The sequence below is a fragment of the Protobothrops mucrosquamatus genome, unplaced genomic scaffold (assembly GCF_001527695.2).
Source record: "Protobothrops mucrosquamatus isolate PMUCROS unplaced genomic scaffold, P.Mucros_1.0 scaffold1861, whole genome shotgun sequence".
Taxonomy (NCBI): domain Eukaryota; kingdom Metazoa; phylum Chordata; class Lepidosauria; order Squamata; family Viperidae; genus Protobothrops; species Protobothrops mucrosquamatus.
This window is the reverse complement of record NW_015387990.1, coordinates 32,601-57,688: the sequence shown is the minus strand read 5'-3', so window position 1 is coordinate 57,688 and position 25,088 is coordinate 32,601. Positions and strand designations below refer to the sequence as shown.

At 45.3% G+C, this 25,088-nt stretch overlaps 1 protein-coding gene across 1 annotated transcript in view; it reads right to left on the bottom strand.

Moving 5' to 3' along the window:
• Positions 1 to 4,141: 4,141 nt before the first annotated feature.
• LOC107294192 (zinc finger protein 436-like) overlaps positions 4,142 to 25,088 on the bottom strand; it is a 38,058-nt gene continuing 17,111 nt past the window's right edge. Inside the window, exons 2-4 of the mRNA XM_015823404.1 lie at positions 10,190 to 10,903; positions 7,716 to 7,839; positions 4,142 to 5,388 (exon numbers count right to left, since the gene is read on the bottom strand). Coding sequence (XP_015678890.1) covers positions 4,142 to 5,388; positions 7,716 to 7,839; positions 10,190 to 10,903 — 2,085 coding nt within the window. The remainder of the gene's footprint in view (positions 5,389 to 7,715; positions 7,840 to 10,189; positions 10,904 to 25,088) is intronic.

Below are 25,088 nucleotides of genomic sequence, written 5' to 3'. Positions count from 1 at the left end.
GTTTTTGCGCCAATCGTATTTTTTTTTTTTTTGCAATTACGGCCAAAAGGTTCAGCCTTGCTCCCATCAGAACTTAACATTTTTCCCCCACATGCTTTTGTCAGACTAAATGTAGATTTTTGCAAAATATAGCTAGGCTTAGATGGGGGGATTTATTTTTATTTATTTATTGTTTGTAAGAAAAAGGCTTCCATCTTGCCACCCTACCCCACAGTCCAGACATATGAAGAATACGGGGAGATTGTCATGAATGAAGGCGAACATACGTGTCCCGGGGATAATGTTGCAGGATCCAATCTGGGTCGGTCACCGGGACCAGAAGTTTTATTTTCCATCCAAGACTTTTGGATTCATGCTGGAGCCCATCTTCAGGGAACTTCTCTCTAGCAGTGTGTGTGCTTTGGGCTGTTCTGTGTGTGGTATTTATATGGTGCCTGTGGTATGTGCTTTTTTTCTATGCTGATTGGGATGTTACAGGAGATTGTTTTCACATGTGCTACACAACCAGTACTTGCCAGAAATTCCTTCAGCTCCTTTTAATGTTGCTGTAAGCCTCTTGGCAGCCTCTCAGATTAATTTTCCTTTTTCATCCATTTTGAAAGGACATCCAGTTCTTGGTAATGTCCCTGTTGTACCATATTTTCTCCACTGTTGAAGACTGTCTTCAAAGTGTCCCATGGTATATCCAACGCCTTCAAAAAGTTTTTGAATTTGTTTCTTGACTGATACCTTCCGACAAAAGATTCCTCCGTGGCTTTGTAAGCTCTTTTGCAGGCCATGGCTTTAGCTGTAAGAGGTAACTGAGTAAAAACCATCAGAAAAATCCTATTAGAATAGCTGAATATTAATGGGCTTGATCAGAGTCACTTTAATTAATGGCAGGCATGTACTGACTGCTATTTAACCTCAGTTTGAATGTGATTGGTTACTTCTGAACATAGCCACATCCCTACCTATAAAAGGATGTGAACACTTATACAGCCACATTATTCTAGTTTTTTTAATTTTCATTTTTCCCCCCACTAAATAATTTTGCTTCATTTTTCGACTGAATTGTACAGCTTATATGTTATATTAAAGGTGGGGAAAAAAATTCTGAAATGATTAATCTTGGTCTGATTTTTTTACATCTCAAAAAACTGGCATTTTAACAGGGGGTGCAGACTTTCTACAGCCAGTATATGTTTCTCTTTCCATCACACCCATTTGATATTGACGTAAACATATCCCAGCTTCTTCCTTCCTATTTGCCTATAAGATCCTTTCTTTCCAGTGGATCCAGACCCTTCTCTTCCCTATTTTCCCACATGCATGGGGGAAGGGGGAAAACACCCCATCCTCCAGAACATAAACAGAACACCCCCTGGAGCAGTTCATACATGCAAACTACATGCTTGCTGGATGCAGGAAGCTTTAAATAAGGACTTTGTACGGGTGAAAAGAATCACTTAGAGACCAGATGTCACCACCTTGTATTTCTTCCATATCTCCATGTTTTGCAATGAGATCACTGCTCAAGTCTGCAGCCCACGCACGTGTGAATTATGTGAGAATGGTTTTTTTCTCCCCAAAATACAACATACTCCTAAAATTCTCTCTTGCACACACTTTTTGGGAAGTATGTCTCTCTTGATACCCATTTTGTACAGCACTGCCTCATATATAGAGGGACAGATGACAGAAATTAAGAAGCGGGATTTTGCAAGTTCACGCCATCTACTCCTGCATTCTGCTTCCCATCATCCACCAAACACGAGCTACATGGCATCTCAGTCCATACGTCCCCAAACATTACAGAATTGCAGTGCTGACGTAAGAGCAAGGGTGGGCAACTATGGCCCCTTTATGACCTGTGGACTTCAACTTCCAACATGTCTGGCTCAGGAATTCTGGGAGTTGAAGTCCACAAGTCATAAGAGGGCCATTGTTCCCTGTCAGAGCAGCTAGTCTGGGCAGTTACAAGACTCCAAGAATCCTGGCAGTACTCCTGAACTGGGCCCAGTTTGCACAACGAACTAGATTAGGCTACAGTGGGGCTACAGACATCCTCAACTTACAAGCGGTCGCTTAGCAACCAGTTAAGACAGGCCTACCTTGTGACTACTGACAACCCGGATTCAAAGCGCTGATGGTTGCTTCCCCCCTGCAGTCACGTGACCAAACATTGGGAGCTTGGCAACAAGGTCACATTTACAGCTATTTGTACTGTCCCACAGTCAGGTGACCACGTTTTACACCAGTTATGCTGAAAACCGGCATTTGCTTCTGGTTTTCGGCAAAACGGGGCCCACAGTGCACCATTGGTTTGCTTAAAGTCCACCATGTTTGCTGAACTACCATGGCATTTACTTTATGACTGTAGCAGAGGACTGCTGCAAAAAGGCCATACAATTGTTTTACAATCATCATGATTTATGAAAGGGGCCTCCAACCTTGGTAACTTTATGACTGGTGGACTTCAACTCCCAGAATTCCTCAGCCAGCGTGCCTGGCTGAGGAATTCTGGGAGTTGAAGTCCACCAGTCATAAAGTTGCCAAGGTAGGAGACTCCTGATTTATGACCACGATGGGCAGGCTCCATTATGGTTGTAAGTCAAGGACTACCTGTAAATCTCTCGTCTTGGAAAGCCGAGTGAACCGGACCATCTCATTAAGCCATAGTTATTTGTTTAGTGTGTTAGATGAATAACACCAAGCAATTGGGCTTTGTCAACCTGAAGTTAGGGTTTAGCCCACTATTTTTCAATCTCAGCAACTTTTAAGATGTGTGAACCTCAACACTCAGAATTCTCCAGCCATTGCTATGAATTCTGGGAGTTGAGGTCCACACATCTTAAAGTTGACAAATCTGAGAAACATTGGTTTAGAGCAGCGGTAGGCAACCTTGGCTCTTTTATGACTCGTGGACTTCAACTCCCAGAATTCCTCAGCCAGCCATGCTGAGGGGAAAGGGAGAGGTTTCCAAGCTGAGCCATGCTGGCTCAGGAATTCTGGGAGTTGAAGTCCACAAGTCATAAAAGAGCCAAGATTGCCTACCCCTGGTTTAGAGTGTTATATCAACCCAGCCTTGAGGTTTTCTCTGCATCTGGTCGGGCCACATTTCGCAAACTGCAGTTTTGTGGCAGAAAAGGGGAAATCACTGGAGAATGTTTTGCTCAGAGGTGTAAAATGAACACAGGTGAAGTATTTCGTACATCTTTTACAATATTCAGAGCAGTGACTACTCAGGGACTTTTTAGGTTCTCTCTGATCAGGAAAACAGGGGGGAAAATTCTTGAGGGCAGGCAGGCAGGTAGAAAGACATAAGGTCTGCAAAAATCTCTTCATCTTCCAACTATCTCACTGTCAAATTTCCCCTTAGCTATTCTCTATCTCAGGGATGGACAATTATAAGGCCCCTTTACGACCTGTGGACTTCAACTCCCAGAATTCCTGAGCCAGCATATCTGGCTCAGGAATTCTGGGGATTGAAGTCCACAAGTCATAAAAGGGCCATTGTTTCCTCTCAGAGCAGCTAGTCTGGGCAGTTACAAGAGCCCAACTATCCTAGCAGTACTCCTGAACTGGGCTCGGTTTGCACAACGAACAAGATGGCTGGCTCAGGAATTCTGGGAGTTGAAGTCTACAGGTCGTAAAGGGGCCGTAGTTGCCCATCCTGCTCTATCTTATAGCAAGGCTGGTTCAGCTGCTGAGACTGGCAGAGCTGTCATGTGGGACGCTGTGAGACAGACCTTTTTTTGAGTCAATGCTTTGGCCCCACCAGCTTGGTCAGTATCCTGTATACATGGTGTTTACATCCATGGGCGATCCCTTCTGCCTCTTTCGGGAAGTGGAGAGCACTGTTCATGCAAGCCAAGCCTGCATCTTCTACATGCTGATGTGCACGGAGATACATAAGGGCCAGAGTGCATAGTCAGCTGGCCTTACCAAGAAAACCAGAAAGTAGATCTTGCAGGAACATCCCTGGGCTTATTTAAAAAAAACAAAAAAAAACAAAGTTCTTTAAAAACTTTTCAATGGTGCATCGAGGAAATGGAACGGCCTTCAGAGCTACAGGTGCTACGCCATCCCGGAGATATAGGATTCCCCGCTAGAGTCACATGGAAGCCAGCCCGGTGCCACATCGGCAACGCTTTCCGTTCTACGAGCATTTCAAAGGTTCCTCTCCCGTATGGACCCTTTTATGGCTTAGAAGGTGAGAACTGGAGATAAAGCATTTCCCGCACTCTAAGCATTCGTAGGGTTTCTCCCCCGTGTGGACCCGTTTATGGCTGACGAGACGAGAACTGGAAATGAAGCTTTTCCCGCACTCGGCGCATTCGAAGGGCTTCTCCCCCGTGTGAGTCCTCTTGTGGGTGATGAGGGAGGCCTTTTGCCTGAAGCTCTTGCCACAACCTGAGCATATATATGGCTTCTCTCCTGTGTGGATCCGGCTGTGAGCCGTAAGGTTGGAACTCCGGCTGAAGTTCTTCCCGCAGTCGGGGCACTTGTACGGCTTCTCGCCTGTGTGCGTCCGCTTGTGATCCGTCAGGTGGGAGCTGCTGCCGAAACGCTTCCCGCACTCCAGGCACTCGTAGGGCTTCTCTCCCGTGTGCACCCGGATGTGGTTGATGATCTGGGAGCAGGCGCTGAAGCTTTTCCCGCAGAGTGTGCACTCGTAGGGCTTCTCGCCCGTGTGCGTCCGCTTGTGCGTGATCAGGGAGGCCTTCTGGTTGAAGTTCTTCCCGCAGTAGGAGCAACTGTAGGGCTTCTCCCCCGTGTGGACCCTCTTATGGGTGATGAGCTGGGAGCTGGTGCTGAAGCTCTTCCCGCACTCGGAGCACTCGTAGGGCTTCTCCCCCGTGTGCGTCCTCTCGTGGGTGATGAGGGAGGCTTTCTGGTTGAAGCTCTTGCCGCAGACAGCACACTTGTGCGGTTTCTCAGGCATGTGGGTCTCCTCGTGCCGCATCAGCTCGGAAGGATGAGAGAACCACGTCTCGCAGACCGAGCACTTGTAGGGCTTCTCTCCGGTGTGGATCCTCTCGTGGATGATGAGGTGAGTTCTCTCATAGAAACTGGCCCCACAGAACGAGCACTTGTGAGGTTTCTCCATCGGTTGAATTTCCTGAGGGCCAAAGCTTTTGCCGGAACTTTCCCCCGAGTCGACGTGCCGGGGAATCCCCTCCTGAGAGGAGCTTTCCCGGGCGCCTCTGCTGCTCTCCTCAAAGCGTTTGGTCACCTTTCCAGGATGGCTTTCGGAGTGACCTTCGGGATTCTCGTCCGACTCGGGGCCTTGGAAACCCTTCCCTGCGGCTCTTTCCAGGGATAACCCACCACTAATTGTCGGTTCAGGATGGCTGGCCGGGAAAGATTCCTCCTCCTCTCCCTCTTCCTGCACTTGCTCGTTCCCTGTGACGACAAAAAAAGAAAAGATAAAAGTTAGGACAGTCTCTCCATCTTCACCAAATCTGGAAATCACAAAAGCTTCGCTCCAACTCTTCGGCCTTCAGCAGCACGAGAACTCGGTAAAGGAGGACCTTTTTAACCATCTCTGGTGGAGTTGCAACAAAGCAAAAACAAATATTGGAGTAGGATTCACATCTTAATACAGAAGATTCTTAAAGCGAATATACAGATAAAACCAGAGACTTTTCTTTTTTAGGTTTAATGAATGAAGGACTTGGGGGGAAAAAGAGGAACTTCATTGTCGTATACTCTGACAGCAGCAAGAATGCTCTATGCACAAAAAACGGAAAGATATTTTTAATTCCACAATGGATGACTGGCTGGGAAAACTGATGGAATTAACAGAGATGGCTAAATTAACTTCCCGAATCAAAGAAAAGAATACAGATGTTTCCACTTGGAAACTGCTTCTGGACTTTGAATTTGAGATGGAAAAAAAATGAAACTCTGACTTTGGGTTTTGCTGATTAGATACGTTTGTTATTATAGAAATGGCCAGAACAGGGGTAGGCAACCTTGGTTCTTTTATGACTCGTGGACTTCAACTCCCAGAATTCCTGAGCCAGCCACGCTGAGGGGAAAGGGAGAGGTTTCCAAGCTGAGCCATGCTGGCTCAGGAATTCTGGGAGTTGAAGTCCACAAGTCATAAAAGAGCCAAGGTTGCCTACCCCGGTATAGGCCTTGGGACCTATTGCCGTTGAAGCAAGTTGGCTGATGCCTACCTTAATGCTCTAATACTGATTGTTCCAGAACAATCCTTTGTCAGTCCGAGCGACACAGCTCTAAGAGGCTAAGAGCCTTGCCTAAGGCTGGCTGTTGCTGATCCACCTGATCCCTGTGTCTCTGAAATTCCTGCTTCCCAGAATGACGACCTAGAGCAGGGGTAGGCAACCTTGGCTCTTTTATGACTCGTGGACTTCAACTCCCAGAATTCCTGAGCCAGCCTGGCTCAGCTTGGTAACCTCTCCCTTTCACCTCAGCGTGGCTGGCTCAGGAATTCTGGGAGTTGAAGTCCACGAGTCATGAAAGAGCCCAGGTTGCCTACCCCTGATCTAGAGGAATCAGAAGGGACCTTGAGAACTCTGGGTGCTCCAACACTGGAGATTTTAAAGAAGAGATTGGACGACAATTTGTCTGAAATGTAATAGGATTTCCTGCTTGAGAAGGGGGTTGGACCAGAACAAAGGTCCCCAACCCCCAGACCGTGGCCCACTACCGGGCCCTGGTCTATTTGCAACCGGGCCACGTGAACGGCGGAGTGGTATGGATGTGCATGCAAGCTCAACTCGCACGAGTGGCGGGCTGGCGTGTGAGCTCGCAGCTTGCACACTGCAGCTCGCCTGGCTGAGGGGGGAGAGGGGAACCAGGCCATGTGAGTGGCGGGCCAGCATATGCGCAGCTCAACTAGTTGGGCTGCGTGTTCACGCCGGCATGCTGCTCGTATGAGTCACTTAAGCAGCACGGTTCTCTCTCTCCAGATGGGCCGCCAAGCCACAAAGGTTGGACTAGAACAGACATGTCAAACACAAGGCCCAGGGGCCGGATACGGCCCGCGAAGTGGTTTCATGTGGCCCACAAAGCCATCCTGGAAGCAGTGAGGGAACGGCCCCCACTGCCATGGCCCTGGCCCAGGCCGGCCGGGAGCCAATGTACAATTTTGTGGTGGCCATCTATGCTGAAATGCATTCAGTCTTAGCTCAACAAGGCCGGCTGGAAACAGCGAGGAACCAGCCCCTGCCGCGTCGGCCCCGCTCCCTGGGTGCATGCTGGGGAGGTGTCACCCTTTGTGAGGAATGAAGAAATGCATCATCACCTGGAAGTGGTCCTGGTCCCACCCCCTTCTGCCAGAGACCCCCAGATCTGTCCCACTCCTGCCCAGGCCCCCACAGGCCCCCTTGACGCGAACAATGTAGAGCTGGCCATGCCCACCCAGTAGGCCACACCCACTCCATCTACACCCACCCAGTAGGCTGTACCCATCCTGGCCACACACCCCCCAAGGGCAACCGCAATGCTGATGCGGCCCTCAATGAAATTGAGTTTGACACTCCTGGACTAGAAGATCTCCGAGGTCCCTTCCAACTCTGTTATTCTGTTATTAGAGTGTTTGGGGAAGTTAAAGGAGGAACATCTCAAAACCAACGGAGGCGCTTGCACTCCTGCCTGGGAACTCTGCAGGGACGATGGAGGAAAGGGAAAAGAGACCACAAAGAAACCATAGCAGAAAATAACACCACCACCAACAAAACGAAAGATTCAAGCTAACTTGCCTGACAAAGTGGCCTCCCAATCATCCTCCTGCTTCTTTTCCAAAGGGAGCTGCACCTTCAGGACATGAGGCGAAGAATGATCCGATTTGGGAGAATTAAACCCCTGTTCTAAAGTTCCTGACACCTAAATGCAAAAAAACAAAGCAAAAAATGCATTTGAATACAGTTCGTATTGGAGAAACAGAATGATCAGAGAGCCATTTACGGGTCTGCCTCCCAATCAAAATTGTTGACAGTGTCAAACATCTGGTCATAAAAGATAAACTGCTGCTCCTGAATGTGGAGGTTCTGTATGTTTTAAATTTGAACGAGTGAACCTTGTCGGCTGGAGATCAGCCTAATCTCTGCTGTAGCAACAGGAATGTGTTTATGCCTCCAGATTTTCGGTATCGATCAGCAGGCCCAGCATCTGAATTTTGATCACATGATCATGGCGAGGATGCAAAGGGCGTAAGTGTGACATACGATCATAAGCAGGGCTGTGGAGTCGGTAGATAAATGTTCCGACTCCGACTCCTCAGTTTTTTGTACTTCCGACTCCCCGACTCCGACTCCTCTGTATTAATAAGCTAACAATCGGAGTTTACAAGTTTTTATAGCCTTAGCTGAATGACAGCAGTTTTTCCAATGGTTTACAGCTTCAGTCTTGAACTATTGACCCTCAATTCCCTTCACTTATACAAGTGTCTCTAGTCCTGCAAAAAACATATTTACTTAATCCCTTATCAGTGAGAGGCTAGGTTACCCATGGGCGCTGCGTTCCCTGTAACAGCAGAACACAACACTATGGAAAGTATAAGTATTGCCGCTCCTAATTGTGCGTTGCGTGCCATATAGTGAAGCACATGAAAAGCATGCTTCTTCATGGTCACTTAACGTGTTCGTTTTGCGGTTACGTGAGGCACTGCATGCATTGGTCTTTATTCTTACAGTAGAGAAGTCATTAATTATAACTTTTTGTAAATTGGGACATTTAAACTTGCTTTTTTTTTAATTCCAATCTAAATTTAGTAGGAGTTGGAGTCGGTGCATTGTTTGCCGACTCCGACTCCAGGTACCCAAAATTTCCTCCGACTCCTCGACTCCGATTCCAACTCCACAGCCCTGATCATAAGTCACATTTTTCAGTGCCGTTGTAAACTAAACGAATGGTCCTAAGGCGGGGACTACCTGTGTTAACTGTTCTGATAAAACACAAAGGAGAAGGAAAACCGTAAAGCTTCATGGAGGCATATCAGCCCTTCGAGGTAGGCCAGGCAGGAAACTCATACTACAAACACTGATAGTATTTTTATTGTAATGTTATAGTAACAGAATTTTGCAAACCTGAACGCACATCCATCCCTCCCTCCCTTTACTTACTAAAGAACTGGGGGATGGGGTCCTCCTGAGACCCTTTCTCCACCCCACCCACCCCCCTTTCCTTCTGTGGGCTGAGAGATCTCTTGTCCAGGCTGCAGCTCATCCTCCCAAGGTTATTCTCACAGTCCATAACAACACAGCCTCACACTTAAAATTGGATATGTCTCTAGTTTAATGAAGAGAAAGACGGGGGACAGGATAGCAGTGTTCCAATATCTCAGGGGCTGCCCCAAAGAAGAGGGAGTCAAGCTGTTCCCCAAAGCGCCTGAAGGCAGGACAAGAAGCAACGGATGGAAACTGATCAAGGAGAGAAGCAACCTAGAACTAAGGAGAAATTTCCTGACAGTTAGAACAATTAACCAATGGAACAACCTGCCTCCAGAAGCAGTGAATGCTCCAACATTGGAAGTTTTTAAGAAGAGACTGGACAGCCATTTGTCTGAAATGGTATAGGGTTTCCTGCCTGAGCAGGGGGTTGGACTAGATGACCTCCAAGGTCCCATTCTATTCTATTCTATTCTATTCTATTCTATTCTATTCTATTCTATTCTATTCTATTCTATTCTTCTATTCTATTCTTCTGTTCTACTCTACTCTACTCTACTCTACTCTACTCTACTCTACTCTACTCTACTCTACTCTACTCTATTCTGAAATGCCATGACTTTGTCTCTACTGTAATCTATACAGGTAGTCCTCAACTTGTGACCACAATTAAGCCCAAAATTTTGCCAAGCAAGACAGCTGTTCAGTGGTTTTGCCCCGTTGTACAACCTTCCTTTGCCACAGTTGTTAAAAGAACCACTGTGGTGGTTCAGTTAATAGCACAATTGTTCAGTGATGACGGCTTCCCCATTGATGCGGCTTGTCTGAAAGTTGCAAAAGGTGATCACATGTCCCCGGGATACCGCAACCATCATAAATTTGAGACATTTGCCAAGGGTCCGAATTTTGATCACATAGGCATGGGGAATGCTGCAATGGTTGTAAGTGTGAAAAGAGTCATAAATCACTTTTTTCCAGCATCCTTGTAACTCTGAATAGTCATTAAATGAAGGGTTGTAAGCCAAGGACTAATTAGCTGCCAACTCCCAAGATCCACACTTACTCACCTTCTGCTCCGGCTCCTCGGAGTCTTGCAAAAAACGTTCAGCCAGGGCGACGGCCCGCGTGCAGGTCTCCGGCCCCCGTTCCCGGATCCAGCTTTGCATCTCGGGGGGCAGGACAGTCATGAACTGCTCCAGGATCAGCGACTCCAGGATCTGCTCCTTGGTGTGGGTCTCCGGCCTGAGCCACTGATGGCACAGCTCCCAGAGCTGGTTACAAACCTCCCGGGGCCCTTCGGCTTCCTCATAGCAGAAAAGACGGAACCGTTGTCTCCGCACCTCCATGTGGACGGGATCCTCGTCCAGGACTTCTTCCTTCACCTTCACGGGTGAATCCTGGCTGCTCCCGTAGGGTTTCCTGTCACCCAGTGTGGTTTCAGATACGCACTCTACTTTCGGCCACTGGTTTTCTTCTTCTGCTCTCTTGAAGGAGGTTGGGCAATACTTGGAGTCTTCCCCTAACATGTAGTGAGGGGACCGGGGGTTCCTCCACCCCGAACGGGAGGGCTGCATGGTCTTCAGGAAGTCTTGTAATTGGTTTTCCCAGCATTGGTCCTCGGGCTCCTGCTTAAACTGCTGGGGGGGCACAGCCCCCTCCAGCAACTCCCCGGTGGCCCCGATCTGAACCACGTGGAGGTCTGGCGCTTTGCCTTCCAAACCCTCCTGGGATTCAGCTCCAGCAGCTTCCTGTTCCTCCATTTGGGTTTCTGAATCCAGCTCCTGCATTGAAAATGAAAAATCAGGTTACCTCAATACCAAACAGGGATCCAGACCCCACCCCAAAACAGACTGCAAGGAGAGCGCAAAGTAAATTAAGCATGCAAAAAAGGAGTCCTAGGGGTCTCAACCGGGCTTTTATTAAGTCTCACTTCTCCAGACATGTGAGACGGGGCAACATCCAAATTTCCCAGTTGGAATACAATTCCGGCACTTGTGGGTTGCAATACATCTGGGGAAGACAGAGGTTATCCAAGTTTGTAGACATTCAGGAATTGTAGGAAAGCTAGAAATCTGAGCTGATGGTGAAATGGGAGCAACTGACCCGAAGGTGCTTTTATTTTAAAGACAACTGGATTTTCTGATTTTTCTTTAAAGCGTTTCGCTTCTCATCCAAGAGGCTTCTTCAGTTCTAACTGGTGACAAGAAACAGGAAGAAAGCAGAACTATTTAACTCGTTTTTTGCATCCGTCTTTGCACAAAGGGAAAAAAACAGTCCAACCTATCAAAAACAGTACTGTAAAAAACAGATTTTGGTCACAGTTGAGCGAATCGTTGCAACTATTAAACGAATCCTGTTTAATGTTAAGCGTTAAGAGAATCAGGCTTCCCCCATTGACTTCGCCTGTCGGAAGGTCACTGTCAGAATTCATTTATATTTCATTTCTAGCTATCTCCTCTGATCTAAAACCAAATCTCACCTTTCCCTGGATTCTGCCATACTCCCAAGGGGGAGGGGGGATATGCATGCGGTTTTATTGCTTTCACTTCCTCTATTCACTACAATGTAACCTTTTGTTTATTCGCCTTAGTGTCTGCTACCCATTACAATGTAACAAATTGCCTCCTATACTATGCATCCCTCTGAACTTCTCCTCCCTAACCGGGCAGCTGGGGAAAAGGGAGGGGGGAAGACATACAAACCTCCGGGACCTTGTTTATTTCTCCGTCCTCAAAATGAAGTGTGAAGAGCTGTGGAATGATCGTGCACAAACGGAGCCCATCGATGGACTTAACACCTGGGGATTTGCCCAGATGAACTGTGGGGTGGGGTTTGCTTAGGGACGCTTTTTAAAATATCGATCTGTAAGGGAATCCCTCAGATCCTGTCAATTATGCCTGCTATCAACTACTCATAATAAAAGTTCCTGTTGGAAGAAATTGCTGCTTTCTTAAGATGTGGGATTGAAGTTTACACAAAGGGGAAAAACCAGTCCAACCTATCAAAAACAGTACCGTAAAAAAACAGATTTTTGTCACAGTTGAGCGAATCGTTGCAACTATTAAACGAATCCTGTTTAATGTTAAGCGTTAAAGAGAATCAGGCTTCCCCCATTGACTTCGCCTGTCGGAAGGTCACAAAACACACGACCACGGGATACTGGAACGGTCATAAATACATGCAGTTGCCAAGCAGCTGAATTTTGACTACGTGACTATGTGAAAAATGGTCATAAGGTTTTTTTTTTCCCCAGTGCTACTCTAACTTTGGACGATCACTAAACAAATGGTTGTAAATCAAGGAGTATCTGTATAAGTGATTACATCTAATTAGGAAAAAGGACAATAGCATAGATTAGGTCAGGGGTCCTCCACCTTGGCAACTTTAAGACTTGTGGACTTCAACTCCCAGAATTCCTCAGCCGGCCGAGCTGGCTGAGGAATTCTGGGAGTTGAAGTCCACAAGTCTTAAAGTTGCCAAGGTTGAGGACCCTGGGTTAGCCAAGCTGGCTGAGGAATTCTGAGAATTGAAGTCCATAAGTCTTAAAGTTGCCAAGGTTGAGGACCCCTGGATTAGGTGAAGATTAATGACGCAGGATTAGAGCAAAGGCATTCCCCATCTATCCTTCGATTTCCTCCACTAATCAGACAGAGGCTTCTGGTGAAGAGTCCACAAGGGGCAGCTACTGGCATTCAGAGACAAAAATCCCTAAATATGGACCATCATCATAGACTTTTCCTCTATGATTCTGAATCGCTCTCTCTGACTGCTGTTGAAATCAGGGATCCCATCAACATGCCAGACTAGGAGCCCCCCCCTTTGGGGAGGCCCTCATTATTATCACTTGGGCCCTAGTCTCCTCCTAGTTCAGTGATGGCGAACCTTTTAGAGACTGAGTGCCCAAACTGCAACCCAAAACCCACTTATGCATCGTCAAGTGCCGGGTGGGTGTGGCCCATCGGCTGGGTATGGCCAATTGGTGGGCGTGGCTGCGACAGTAACAGCAGACTGGGTGGGACTAAAATGTTCAATCAATCAATTCCAACTTTGCAAGATCTTTTTTTTCTTGCAAAAAGTTGAAATTGACTGATTGAACCTTTTTTTTTTTTTGCACACGGCGGCAGAGGCCTAAAGCGAAAAGGTTTTATAAAACCCAGCTGAAGGCCTAGGACTGGGGCGACGGCGCACGTGCTCACAGAGAGGGGTCTGAGTGCCGCTTCTGGCACCCGTGCCATAGGTTCGCCATCACTGACCTAGAACTAAGGAGAAACTTCCTGACAGTTAGAACAATTAACCAGCGGAACAACCTGCCTCCAGAAGCGGTGAATGTTCCAACACTGGAAGTTTTTAAGAAGAGACTGGACAGCCATTTGTCCGAAATGGTATAAGGTTTCCTGCCTGAGCAGGGGGTTGGACCAGGTGACCTCTAAGGTCCCTTCCAACTTTATTATTATTATTATTATTATTATTATTATTATTATTATTATTATTATTATTATTATTATTACTATTATTAGGCAAAATTCACTTGATAATTGTCTCACTTAACAACAGAAATTTTGGGCTCAGTTGTAGTCATAAGTCAAGGGTTACCTATATGCATCAATTTGTTGAAACTCTCACCTGCGTAGCTCGTTCTTTTTTTAAAAAAAATGCGGTAATTATTCTTAAAATTTAGTACAGGTAGTCCTCAACTTACAACAGTTCTTTTAGTGACCGTTCAAAGTTACAACGGCAGTGAAAAAAGTGACTTACAACCATTGTTCACACTTATGACCACTGCAGTATCCCCATGGTCAGGTGATCAAAATTCATATGCTTGGCAACTGACTCACATTTATGACGGAAGTGGTGTCCTGTAGTCATGTGATCCACTTTTGCTGCCTTCTGTTACAAGCAAAGTCAAGGGGGAAGCCAGATTCACTTAACAACCGTGTTATTAACTTAACTGCAGTGATTCACTTAACAACGGTGGCAAGAAAGGTCGTAAAACGGGGCAAAACTCACTGAACAAATTTCTCACTTAGCAACATAAATTGTGGGCTCAATTATGGTGGTAAGTTGAGGACTACCTGTATGTATGCTAGTGTTTTAAATTCTTTTTATCTATCTTAGCATATGCTGCTTCCAAACATTTTTTTTTTAAATTAACTTTCTTTACTTTAAATATAATGGGCAAATGCTCTGAATTTCTTTTCTTTTTTTTTTTTTTCAACAATCAGGCCTAAATTAAAACAAAACAAGGATTTTAAAGGATGTTAATCAGATAACTTGGGCAGGACAACCGAAGTAAGCAAGCTTTTTTTTTTCTTTTTTGATTAAGCATACTCACTATTGCAGAATGTAGCTCTACTCTGGGTAGGAGAACTCGGTGCAGATCCCTAGAACCAAGGTCACATTGGAGACTTCTCCAAAGAGGAGTTTCCTCCAATTCCTGCAGCCTATCTATCCAGTGTTTCTCAACCTTGACAATTTTAAGGCATGTGGACTTCAACTCCCAGAATTCCACAGCCAGCATTGCTGGCTGTGGAATTCTGGGAGTTGAAGTCCACATGCCTTAAAATTGTCAAGATTGAGAAACACTGATCTATACTGAGGTATAAAGCAAAGATGGATATGTAGGTGGCTGCCCAGCAAAAACAATCTGCCAAACATTTTTTTTTCTTTCTTGCAAGGTCCTGCCAAACAACTCCTGTCATCAGGAAGTGGCCCGTGGGTTTAAATTACAAATTCTGGTTATCTGGATCTGCAGTTTTTATGCCCTACCAACTCAGAAACTACGGACTGTCTACGTGTCACATTCTAGATCTTCAAAACCTGGCTATTTAACTTCCCCTCCATTGTTTCTCATCTCTGCAACTGGAATGTGGCCAGGTTTAGAGCACGTTTCTCAACCGGGGCTATTTGGTGGGAAACTTCAACTCCCAGAATTCCTCAGCCAACATGGCTGGCTGAGGAATTCTGGGAGTTGAAGTCCACCCATCTTCAGGTAGCCAAAGTTGAGAAACCCTGCTTTAGATCCCCCTATGTTGCCTCTTTTGCTGCAAAAACTTTTGACATTCAGCTAGGGAACCCCAAAACTTGGGAAAATGTGCTGGGGACCTTTTCCCTAAGACCCCCTCCCTCCTTTGGGTCCCCATCCTGACTGTCCATGCTGGAATAAATGAAGAGGCCACCTTAGTCATGCTCCATCTTAAAAGACATCAGGAGGAGGAGGAGGAGAAGAACAGCCACAGACCACAGGCTCGCTTCTCCAGGGAAGTCTCTCCACCATTTACTCATCCCTTAACCTGGAGTCCCAAGGACACCGCAGCCCACCAACCAACCGAGGCCTTGTGCCCTAGGAGTCCCTTTGCAGGCGAAGGAGAGGTGCAGCAACCACCAAATGCGCACCCACCGGCTGTCCGTCTGCAGCTGGGCATTCACAATTCCCAGCCCAATCGCGAAGGCCGGTCCATTGCAGCAAAGCAACAGAGCATCTTGAGGCACCTTAAGGACTAGTATATTTATTAGACCAGCGCCCTCAATCTATTCCTTGTGGCATCTAACGGCACAGCTAAAGTTTGCCCATGGTCCTGGCACCCCTTTCCCTCCAGACCTTGGTTCCTCCGTCTCTCCCCCTGCCTTGTCCTCCCCCAGCACCTGGCTCCCCCTCCCCTCCCCTTGCAGGAGGCTTCCCCCCCTTTTTTTTTTGCCTGCCCAAACTCACCCCCGCCTTGCAGCCTTTGTGTCTGCTGCAGCTGCAGCCCTTTGATGGCTCCCAGACTGGGGACCAAGAAGCAAAAGGCAGTTTCTCATGTCACCGGAGGCAAGAGGCGGGGCGGGAAGGGGAGGAGAAGGGGAGACCGCCTGCCCACCCACCCGCCTCCCTTCCCACTTGTGAATCAAATTTCCACTGCTTTTCTAGGAAGCACAACTTGCTCGACTTAACCCTTCAAACTCATCCCAGCGAGGTTAAAGAGACCCAGAAATGGGGAGCCAAATTTTGTCCGTCCCACCTTTTTTTTTTTTAAAGCAGAACTGCCCAGGGTCAGGCGGGCCAGGGATGATGGATGTTGTAGCCCAAGCTATCTCAGGGTGTCGCGAGAGGAGGGGTAGTTAATTTAATATACATTTTACCAAGCTTGCCCGGTAGCTGTACAAGCAGCGAGCGAGCATGGGCACCTTGGTTGATGGATGAGCCGCCAGGGCAAAAATAAAAATAAAAATGCTGTATTGATTCATTTATTCTGTGCCCATGAAATATAGATGAGCATCGCATTTGCCAGTTGAGCGGCCAGGAAAGATAACAAAAGCAAACCAAAGCACAATGAAAAACATGATTAAAAACACTTTAATCCCCTGAATGTGAAATGATAATCTATCTATCTTTCTTTCTTTCTTTTTCCTTCCTTCCTTCCTTCTTTTTCTTTCTTTCTCTTTTTCTTTCTTTCCTTTCTTTCTTTCTCTCTTTCTTTCTTTCTTTCCCCATTCCCTTTCTCTTTCCCTTTGTCTCTTTCCCTCTTTTCTTTTTTCTTTTTAACCAGTTGTACCCGGCCACGCGTTGCTGTGGCTCAGTCTGGTTAAATGGAAAAGAAAGAAAAGAGAAAGTGCACGTTTGTAATATGTTTAATTTCACAATGCTTGTGGGTATACAATATTTTTTGTTGTTCCATTGTCTGTGCAGATATATAGAGATTGTCTGGTTTGCCGACTCTAGAACACGCAACATATAATTGTCCATGTGAGAAGCAATCCGTGTCTATATAATAGTAGGTATATAAAAACACGCACGTATTCGAATGCAACGTGTCAAAATTTCAAAGCAATCGGTGAAGAACTTTTGGAGATTTAAGATTTTGAACAAACGAACATTTACATTTTTATTTATATAGATTTCTTTACATTTGCGTGAAATGATAATCTCTTCCTTCTTCTTTCTTTTTCTCTTTCTTTCTTTTCTTTTTTCTTTCTCTTTCTCTCTATTTCTTTTCTTTTCTTTCTTTCTCTTTCTCCCCCCACCCACACACAAAATGCACTACAAAATGCACTATGTGCCCAAATACAAATTGTAAATAACTGGACCAGATTGGGAGAGTCTTACAGCCACATCTACTACTGTTGTTGTCATTATCTACCACTACATTTTGTACAGTTCAAACGTTTTCCACTTCCCATGGTCCCCACAAACCACAACCTTGTGAGGTTTCCAAGAGCTATTTAACTTCCCCTCCATTGTTTCTCATCCCTGCAACTGGAATGTGGCCAGGTTTAGAGCACGTTTCTCAACCGGGGCCATTTGGTGGCACTTCAACTCCCAGAATTCCTCAGCCAACATGGCTGGCTGAGGAATTCTGGGAGTTGAAGTCCACCCATCTTCAGGTAACCAAGGTTGAGAAACCCTGCTTTAGATCCCCTCCCCCTACGTTGCCTCTTCTGCTGCAAAAACTTTTGACATTCAGCTAGGGAAGACTAAGTAGCACTGTGTCCCCACAAGCTCAGTTATTCCTTCCTTCCTTCCTTCCTTCCTTCCTTCCTTCCTTCCTTCCTTCCTTCCTTCCTTCCCTACTTACCTACTTACCTACCTATGTACCTACCTACCTACTAATCTTACTGTCAGGTGAAATACAGATAGTCCTTGACTTACGACCTCAATTGAACTCAAAATTTCGGTTGCCAAGCAAACACGTGTTAAGTGAGTTTTGCCCCATTTTATAACCTTTCTTGCTACTAGCTATTAAGTGAATCACTGCAGTTGATAAGTTAGCCTCCTGCTTCTTAAGTGAATTAATAACCCGGTCGTTAAGTGAGTCTGGCTTCCCCATGGACTTTTTCAAACTTGTGGCATTTTCTCGCCTGTTCCACTGCCATTCTCCACTGCCAGCACTAGAGAAAACCCACGCAATCAGGCAAGACAAATATTATATTTAAACCAACTGTATTGCCTCAACACAGTGATGTCCAATGATTAAACCACGGCTTAAATCGGCGCACATTTTTCCAATGGCGAACTGGAATTCTACAAGTCCGTACATCCTAAAGTTGCTCAAGTTAAGAAACACCGATTTAAATTATTATAAAATACAGGTAGTCCTCAACTTACGACCATAACGGAGCCCAAAATTTATGTCGCCAAGTGAGACATTTGTTAAGAGTGTTTTGCCCCCCCCCCCCCCCCGTTTTACGTCCTTTTGTTGCTGCAGCTGTGAGGTGAATCGCTGCAGTTGTTAAATTAATAACCAGGTTGTTAAGTCCCCATGGACTTTGCTGGTCATAAGGTTGCAAAAGGAGATCGCGTGATCCAGGGACACTGCAACCGTCATAAACGTGAGTCAGTTGTCCAATCTCTGAATGTAAATCACGTGACGATGGGGACGCTGCAATGGCCATAAGCCTGAAAAAGTTTATAAATTGCTTTTTTCCAGTGCTGTTGGAACCCTGAACGGTCACTAAGTAAGTCAACGTCTTGCCAAATGTGGAGGATGGGACATATAAATCTCACACTTCTGGGCTAGAATAAACTGGGCAAGGCCATCCATCGTCTCTGCTCTGAGCTATTGAGATTTTGTTTATCAGCTTCTGGCATTTTGCTTTTTCTGCTTTCCTCCCCCTTTGCTAGTTTTTTCCCCCCTCAGCTGACTACCTCCTGCCGCCTTCTTTGACTCCAGTCCTTTGCTTTGCTTTGTTTTTTGCAGATTTTATTGCTTTATGATTGATTGCTTTAATCTGTTTATTCACCGTTGCCGGCTCCTTTGCTTGGCTGTATAAGAAAAAGCCAGGCACAGGATCATTAAATGAGAGAAATAAATAAAAGCCAGATTCTCTGCCCATTCTCTGGCCTCTTAGTCACCCACAACCAAATTACCACTCGGCTGGGACTCTGATTTTGTTCATTTTTAATCACGTTTGTCTGCTGGCTTTGTGAGTGGGCAGCCCTGAAATTAGGTTTACAATATTTCTGCCCATCACTCAAAAAAAAAATATGCACAAAATGCTAACTGGATAGCGAGAGGTGGATCTTTTCCAAAAGCTGATCCCTTCGGCTCAAATTTCATTCACTTCCTTGGCAGTTTTTCTAGCCTGCCCCTATTCAAGAGACACTGGGCAGCTTAACAAAGTAAAAACATCAAACAGCATTAAGAAACACACACACACAAAGTCGCGTACACACACAGCCCAAAATGGAGACCACAAAAAAAAAAAAAGCAACTGAAAGCTCAGCACAATAAAAAGGTTTAGACTGTTTTATGAAAACTAGAAGGGGGGCTGCATGAACCTCTGGGCCTAGGGAATTCCAAAGCATGGAGGCACAGGGGAGAGGTCAAAAAAGTCAAAATGGCTGCTGTGCCAGCACACTCCGAGCCGTACCTGGTAGTCCGGCTGACAATATTTCTCAGTGGAATGATTAAACCAAAAGGCAATTTCCAGTTCTTGCCATTTTATCAAGATAAGTTACCAGAAAGTTTAGAATTGTTTTCGGTGATAGAAGTTTAATAAAGATAGGCTATCTCGCTATAACGATATAAATTAGCAATTAGCACTGAAGACTACTGCAAAAATGTTTTCTCTCGGATCTGGTGTCAGTATAGTTTCACGATCATAATCTGTGCAGTTTAGTATTTTATTTTATTTTTATTTTTTTACTTATTTTATAACTTGTAAGCCATCCGGAATTACCTTATAGGGGATAAAAATTTAATAAATAAATAAAATAACATTATGGCAAGATATTGGCAATGTCTTATGCAGGAACCTCTGCTGAAATAGAAGGAAACAAGCCATGGAAAATTCACACTAAATCCCCCCCCCCAAAAAAATATTTTTAACTAAAAACGCAGGACAGCTTGACACAACAGAGTACAGAGAAGAGCAATAAAGATGATTAGGGGACTGGAGGCTAAAACATAAAAGGAATGGTTGCTGGAATTGGATATGTCTAGTTTAATGTCTAGTTTAATGAAAAGAAGGACGAGGGGGGACATGATAGCCATGTTCCAATATCTCAGGGGCTGCCACAAAGAAGAGGGAGTCAAGCTATTCTCCAAGGCGCCTGAAGGCAGGACAAGAAGCAACGGGTGAAAACTAATCAAGGAGAGAAGAAACCTAGAACTAAGGAGAAAATTCCTGATAGTTAAAACAATTAACCAGTGGAACAACCTGCCTCCAGAGGCGGTGAATGCTCCAACACTGGAAGTTTTTAAGAAGAAACTGGACAGCCATTTGTCCGAAATGGTATAGGGGGTTGGACTTGATGACCTCCAAGGTCCCTTCCAACTTTATTATTATAACGCCCCCCCCAATTATGTTTGACACCATTTTTTAAAAAATAAATAAATCTATTCCAAATAGGAAAACAATGGAATATCTCACTGGCAGGCAGCTCTTACCATCAGCCACTGTTACTACACTCACTGGAGCCCATGCTCCACAGCCAGCCAAGCATGGCCCACTGCCTCGCTACATCACTTGGCCACGATTTTGTAGCAAACCTCCTTCTCTCAATTTTTCCTTTCAAAGGAAGATACCAAAATCCGATCATCCTTTTTTTTTTAATCTGTCCCAACCTTCAAGATTATCATTATTTCCTGAGGTTTAGGTTGTCATGTTGTCTTTTATAGCAATCAATCAGCTTCCCTTCACTGGCCATTTTCAAGATACTGGCTATCTAGAACTTAAATGCAGATTCACCATACCAACCAATTCTGTTTATAGCCTCAAGAGATATAGGTATATCTATGGTGGGTCTACTCTAAGTAGAGACCCATTTCTTCCCCCCCCCCCAAGACATGCAACTGGGGGGGATTTTGGATCACTCTCGTCTCATGTACATAAAATTAAAAGGCTTGGTGCATTTATGTCTGCTGTCCTAATTCTTTATGGCTGTGCTTAACAAAGAGCTGGAGACAGACTGCTTTTATTAATCTAATAAAAGGACCAACCGAGCAATTGCAATATACAGAGTGCTCCCCAACCAGGCACACTCCGCTCATCAGCCAAACCATCAAAAAGGCAGTCAGAAAACCAAAAGATTGTTTTTAAAAAGCTTTCTTCCAGGGGGAAAAAATGGCACAGTTAGCAAACAGCTTGCCTTCAGAAGTTCTGGGTGTTTCATCACTGGAGGTATTTTTAAAGGAGAGTGGAGAGCCACTTGTCTGAAATGATATAGGGTTTCCTGCTTGAGCAGGGGGCTGGACTAGAAGACCTCCAGGGTCCCTTCCAGATTCTATTCTATTCTATTCTATTCTGTTCTGTTCTACTCTGCTCTATTATATTCTATGATACTCTGTTCTATTCTATTATATTCTGTTCTATTCTGTTCTACTCTACTCTATTCTACTGTATTCTATACTGTTCTACTCTACTCTACTCTATTTATTCTACTGTATTCTATTCTGTTCTACTCTATTCTATTCTATTCTACTGTATTGTATTGTGTTCTACTCTATTATATTCTACTGTATTCTATATTGTTCTACTCTACTATTCTATTCTATTCTACTGTATTCTATATTGTTCTACTCTACTCTATTTATTCTACTGTATTCTATTCTGTTCTACTCTATTCTATTCTATTCTACTGTATTCTATTCTGTTCTACTCTACTCTACTCTATTTATTCTACTGTATTCTATTCTGTTCTACTCTACTCTATTCTACTGTATTGTATTGTGTTCTACTCTATTCTATTCTACTGTATTGTATTGTGTTCTACTCTATTATATTCTACTGTATTCTATATTGTTCTACTCTACTATTCTATTCTATTCTACTGTATTCTATATTGTTCTACTCTACTCTATTTATTCTACTGTATTCTATTCTGTTCTACTCTATTCTATTCTACTCTATTCTGTTGTATTCTATTCTGTTCTACTCTACTCTATTCTACTCTACTCTACTCTACTCTATTGCATGAGCAAGGTTGATTATAGGAATCCTGCAGATTCTACTGGAATATATCTCTGAACACATAGGCTGGAACAAATAATAAATAAAAAATGCAACCTGAATCAAACTAATCAGTCAAATCCATCTGTCCAAGGTTTTTGACTGCCTCGATTAATAGTGCCAAATATCTTCTGTAGGTAAAGCAGACAGACAACGCCTGAACTAGAGTCCTTTCAGGACTATAATATTTGCAGAATAACTCCGTGAGGCAGTTCAGACTGGAGCCCTTGACTTACAACAGTTCACTTACTGACCGTTCAGAGTTACGACGGCACTGAAAAAAGTGACTTATGACCATTTTTCACACTTATGACCATTGCAGCATCCCCAGGGTCATGTAATTTACATTTGGATGCTTGACAACTGATTTACACGTATGACAGCTGCAGTGTCTCAGGGTCATGTGATTCCCTTTTGCAGCCTTCTGCCCAGCAAAGTCAAGGGGGGAGACCAGATTCACTTACTAACTGAACACCTTAACAATTGTGGCAAGAAGAGTCACAAAATGGGCCAAAGCTCCCTTAATAAATGTCTCGCTCAGCAACATAAATTTTGGGCTCAACTGTGATTGCAAGTTGAGGATGACCTATAGCAGGGGTAGGCAACCTTGGCTCCTTTATGACTCGTGGACTTCAACTCCCAGAATTCCTGAGCCAGCATAACTATGCTGGCTCAGGAATTCTGGGAGTTGAAGTCCACGAGTCATCAAAGAGCCAAGGTTGCCTACCCCTGACCTATAGTGAGTTTTATACCTGAGCAAGGATTTGAATGTTTTTTTATTTTGTTTTTTTATTTTTACAATCACAATCAATCATTTGAGGGCACACTATTCCATGACCTTGTACTCTCCTTTTTTGGCAGTGCCTAGACCAGGGGTAGGCCACCTTGGCTCTTTTATGACTCGTGGACTTCAACTCCCAGAATTCCTGAGCCAGCCCTGCTGAGGGGAAAGGGAGAGGTTTCCAAGCTGAGCCATGCTGGCTCAGGAATTCTGGGAGTTGAGGTCCACGAGTCATAAAAGCGCCATGTTTGCCCATGTCTGGCCTAGACTTTGCTCAAATCACAGTGGCTAAAACTTCAGGAACTGGGTGGGTGTGGGGAATTGCCCTTTTGAATCAGGGAACACCAAAACCCAGAGGGAAACCTAAAATAACTTTAAAAGTACGAAACCCTTTTTGCCAATTTCTCCTAGAGTCACTGGGAGCTAGGCGACATATTACTAATATCAACTCCATTCCTCTACGGAGAGATTCTCAGTCATCCAGGACGTGGCTGAAAACATCTGGTTTAAAGCCTCTCCCAGGGAGTGGAGAGAACTGTAAACAAGAAAGCTTTGCAAACAGAGAGTTAACCTATTAGAAGCACATTTAATTAATGCCCTCCCTGTCTGAAGAGATCTAATCAGAGCTGTAGAGCAGGGGTGTCAAACTCAATTTCATTGAGGGCTGCGTCAGCATTGCGGTTGCCCTTGGGGGGCCGGATGGGTGTGGCCAGGGTGGGTGCGGCTTACTGGGTGGGTGTGGATGGAGTGGGTGTGGCCTACTGGGTAGGCATGGCCAGCTCTACATCATTCACGTCAAGGGTGCCTGTGGGGGCCTGGGCAGGAGTGGGACAGATCTGGGGGTCTCTGGCAGAAGGGAGTGGGACCGGGGCAAGCGCCAAGGCATGGTCCACTGGAGGAGCCTCACTGCCTGCTGAAACCCCTCCGCCAGAGTCCATCAAGCCGGATATGTGAAGTAGGCGAGGGCCATTTGCTGGCCACTTCCAGGCAATGGTGCATTTCTTCATTCCTCACAAAGGGTGACACCTCCCCAGCATGCACCCAAGGGGGGGGACTGACATGGCAGGGGCTGGTTCCTCGCTGTTTCCAGACGGCCTTGTGGAGCTAAGACTGAATGCGTTTCAGCATAGATGACCACCACAAAATTGTACATTGGCTCCTGGCTGGCCTGAGCCAGGGCCAAGGCAGCGGGGGCCATTCCCTCACTGTTTCCAGGATGGCTTCACGGGCCACATGAAACCACTTTGCGGACCGCATCCGGCTCCCGGGCCTTGTGTTTGACATGTCTGCTGTAGAGTTTTGAGTGGTTGTGTGGGTCTCAGTGGTCAAGCCCTAGAATTCAAAAAGAGCTTTTGCCTCATTTAAATGGGTGCTTACAATCTGCTACGAGTTCCACAAGGGTTGCAAGAAAGGGGGCACCGATGTGCAGTGGGTGATGGGGAATGGAGTGGACCCCAAAGGTGCTTTTTCAAGAGGCAACTGGACTATTTTTTGCTTTTCAATCAATCTGAATAGAGCTGGAAGGGACCTTGGAGATCTTCTAGTCCAACCCCCTGCTCAAGTAGGTGGCCCTATCCCATTTCAGACAAGTGACTGTCCAGTTTTTTCTTAAAAATCTCCAGTGTTGAAGCCCCCACAACTTCTGAAGGCAAAGCCGTTCCACTGGCTGATTGTCCTCACTGTTAGGAAGTTTCTCCTTAATTCCAAGTTGCTTCTCTCCTTGACTGGTTTCCATCCATCCTTTCTTTTTCTTGCTTTCTGGTGCTTTGGAAAATAACTTAAACCCCCTCTTCTTTGTTTCTTTTCCTTGAAGATGTTTCGCTTCTCATCCAAGAAGCTTCTTCAGAACCTCCAGAACTGAAGAAGCTTCTTGGGCGAGAAGCAAAATGTCTTCAAGGGGGAAAAAAAGTCCAGTTGCCTCTTGAAAAAGCATCTTTGGGGTCCACTCCATTCCCCATCGCCCACTGCCCATCAGTGCCCCATTTTGTGCAACTTGTAGCACCCATTTAAATGAGGCAAAAGCTCTTTTTGAATTCTAGGGCTTGACAGCTGAGACCCACACAACCACTGAAAACTCTACAGCTCTTATTAGATCTCTTCAGACAGGGATGGCATTAATTAAATGTGCTTTTGATAGGTTAACTCTCTGTTTGCAAAGCTCTCTGTTTACAGTTCTCTCCACTCCCTGGGAGATGCTTTAAATCAGATGTTTTCAAACTTGTTCAGGCTGCAGAACCTGTTAGTTAAGGGGGGGGGGG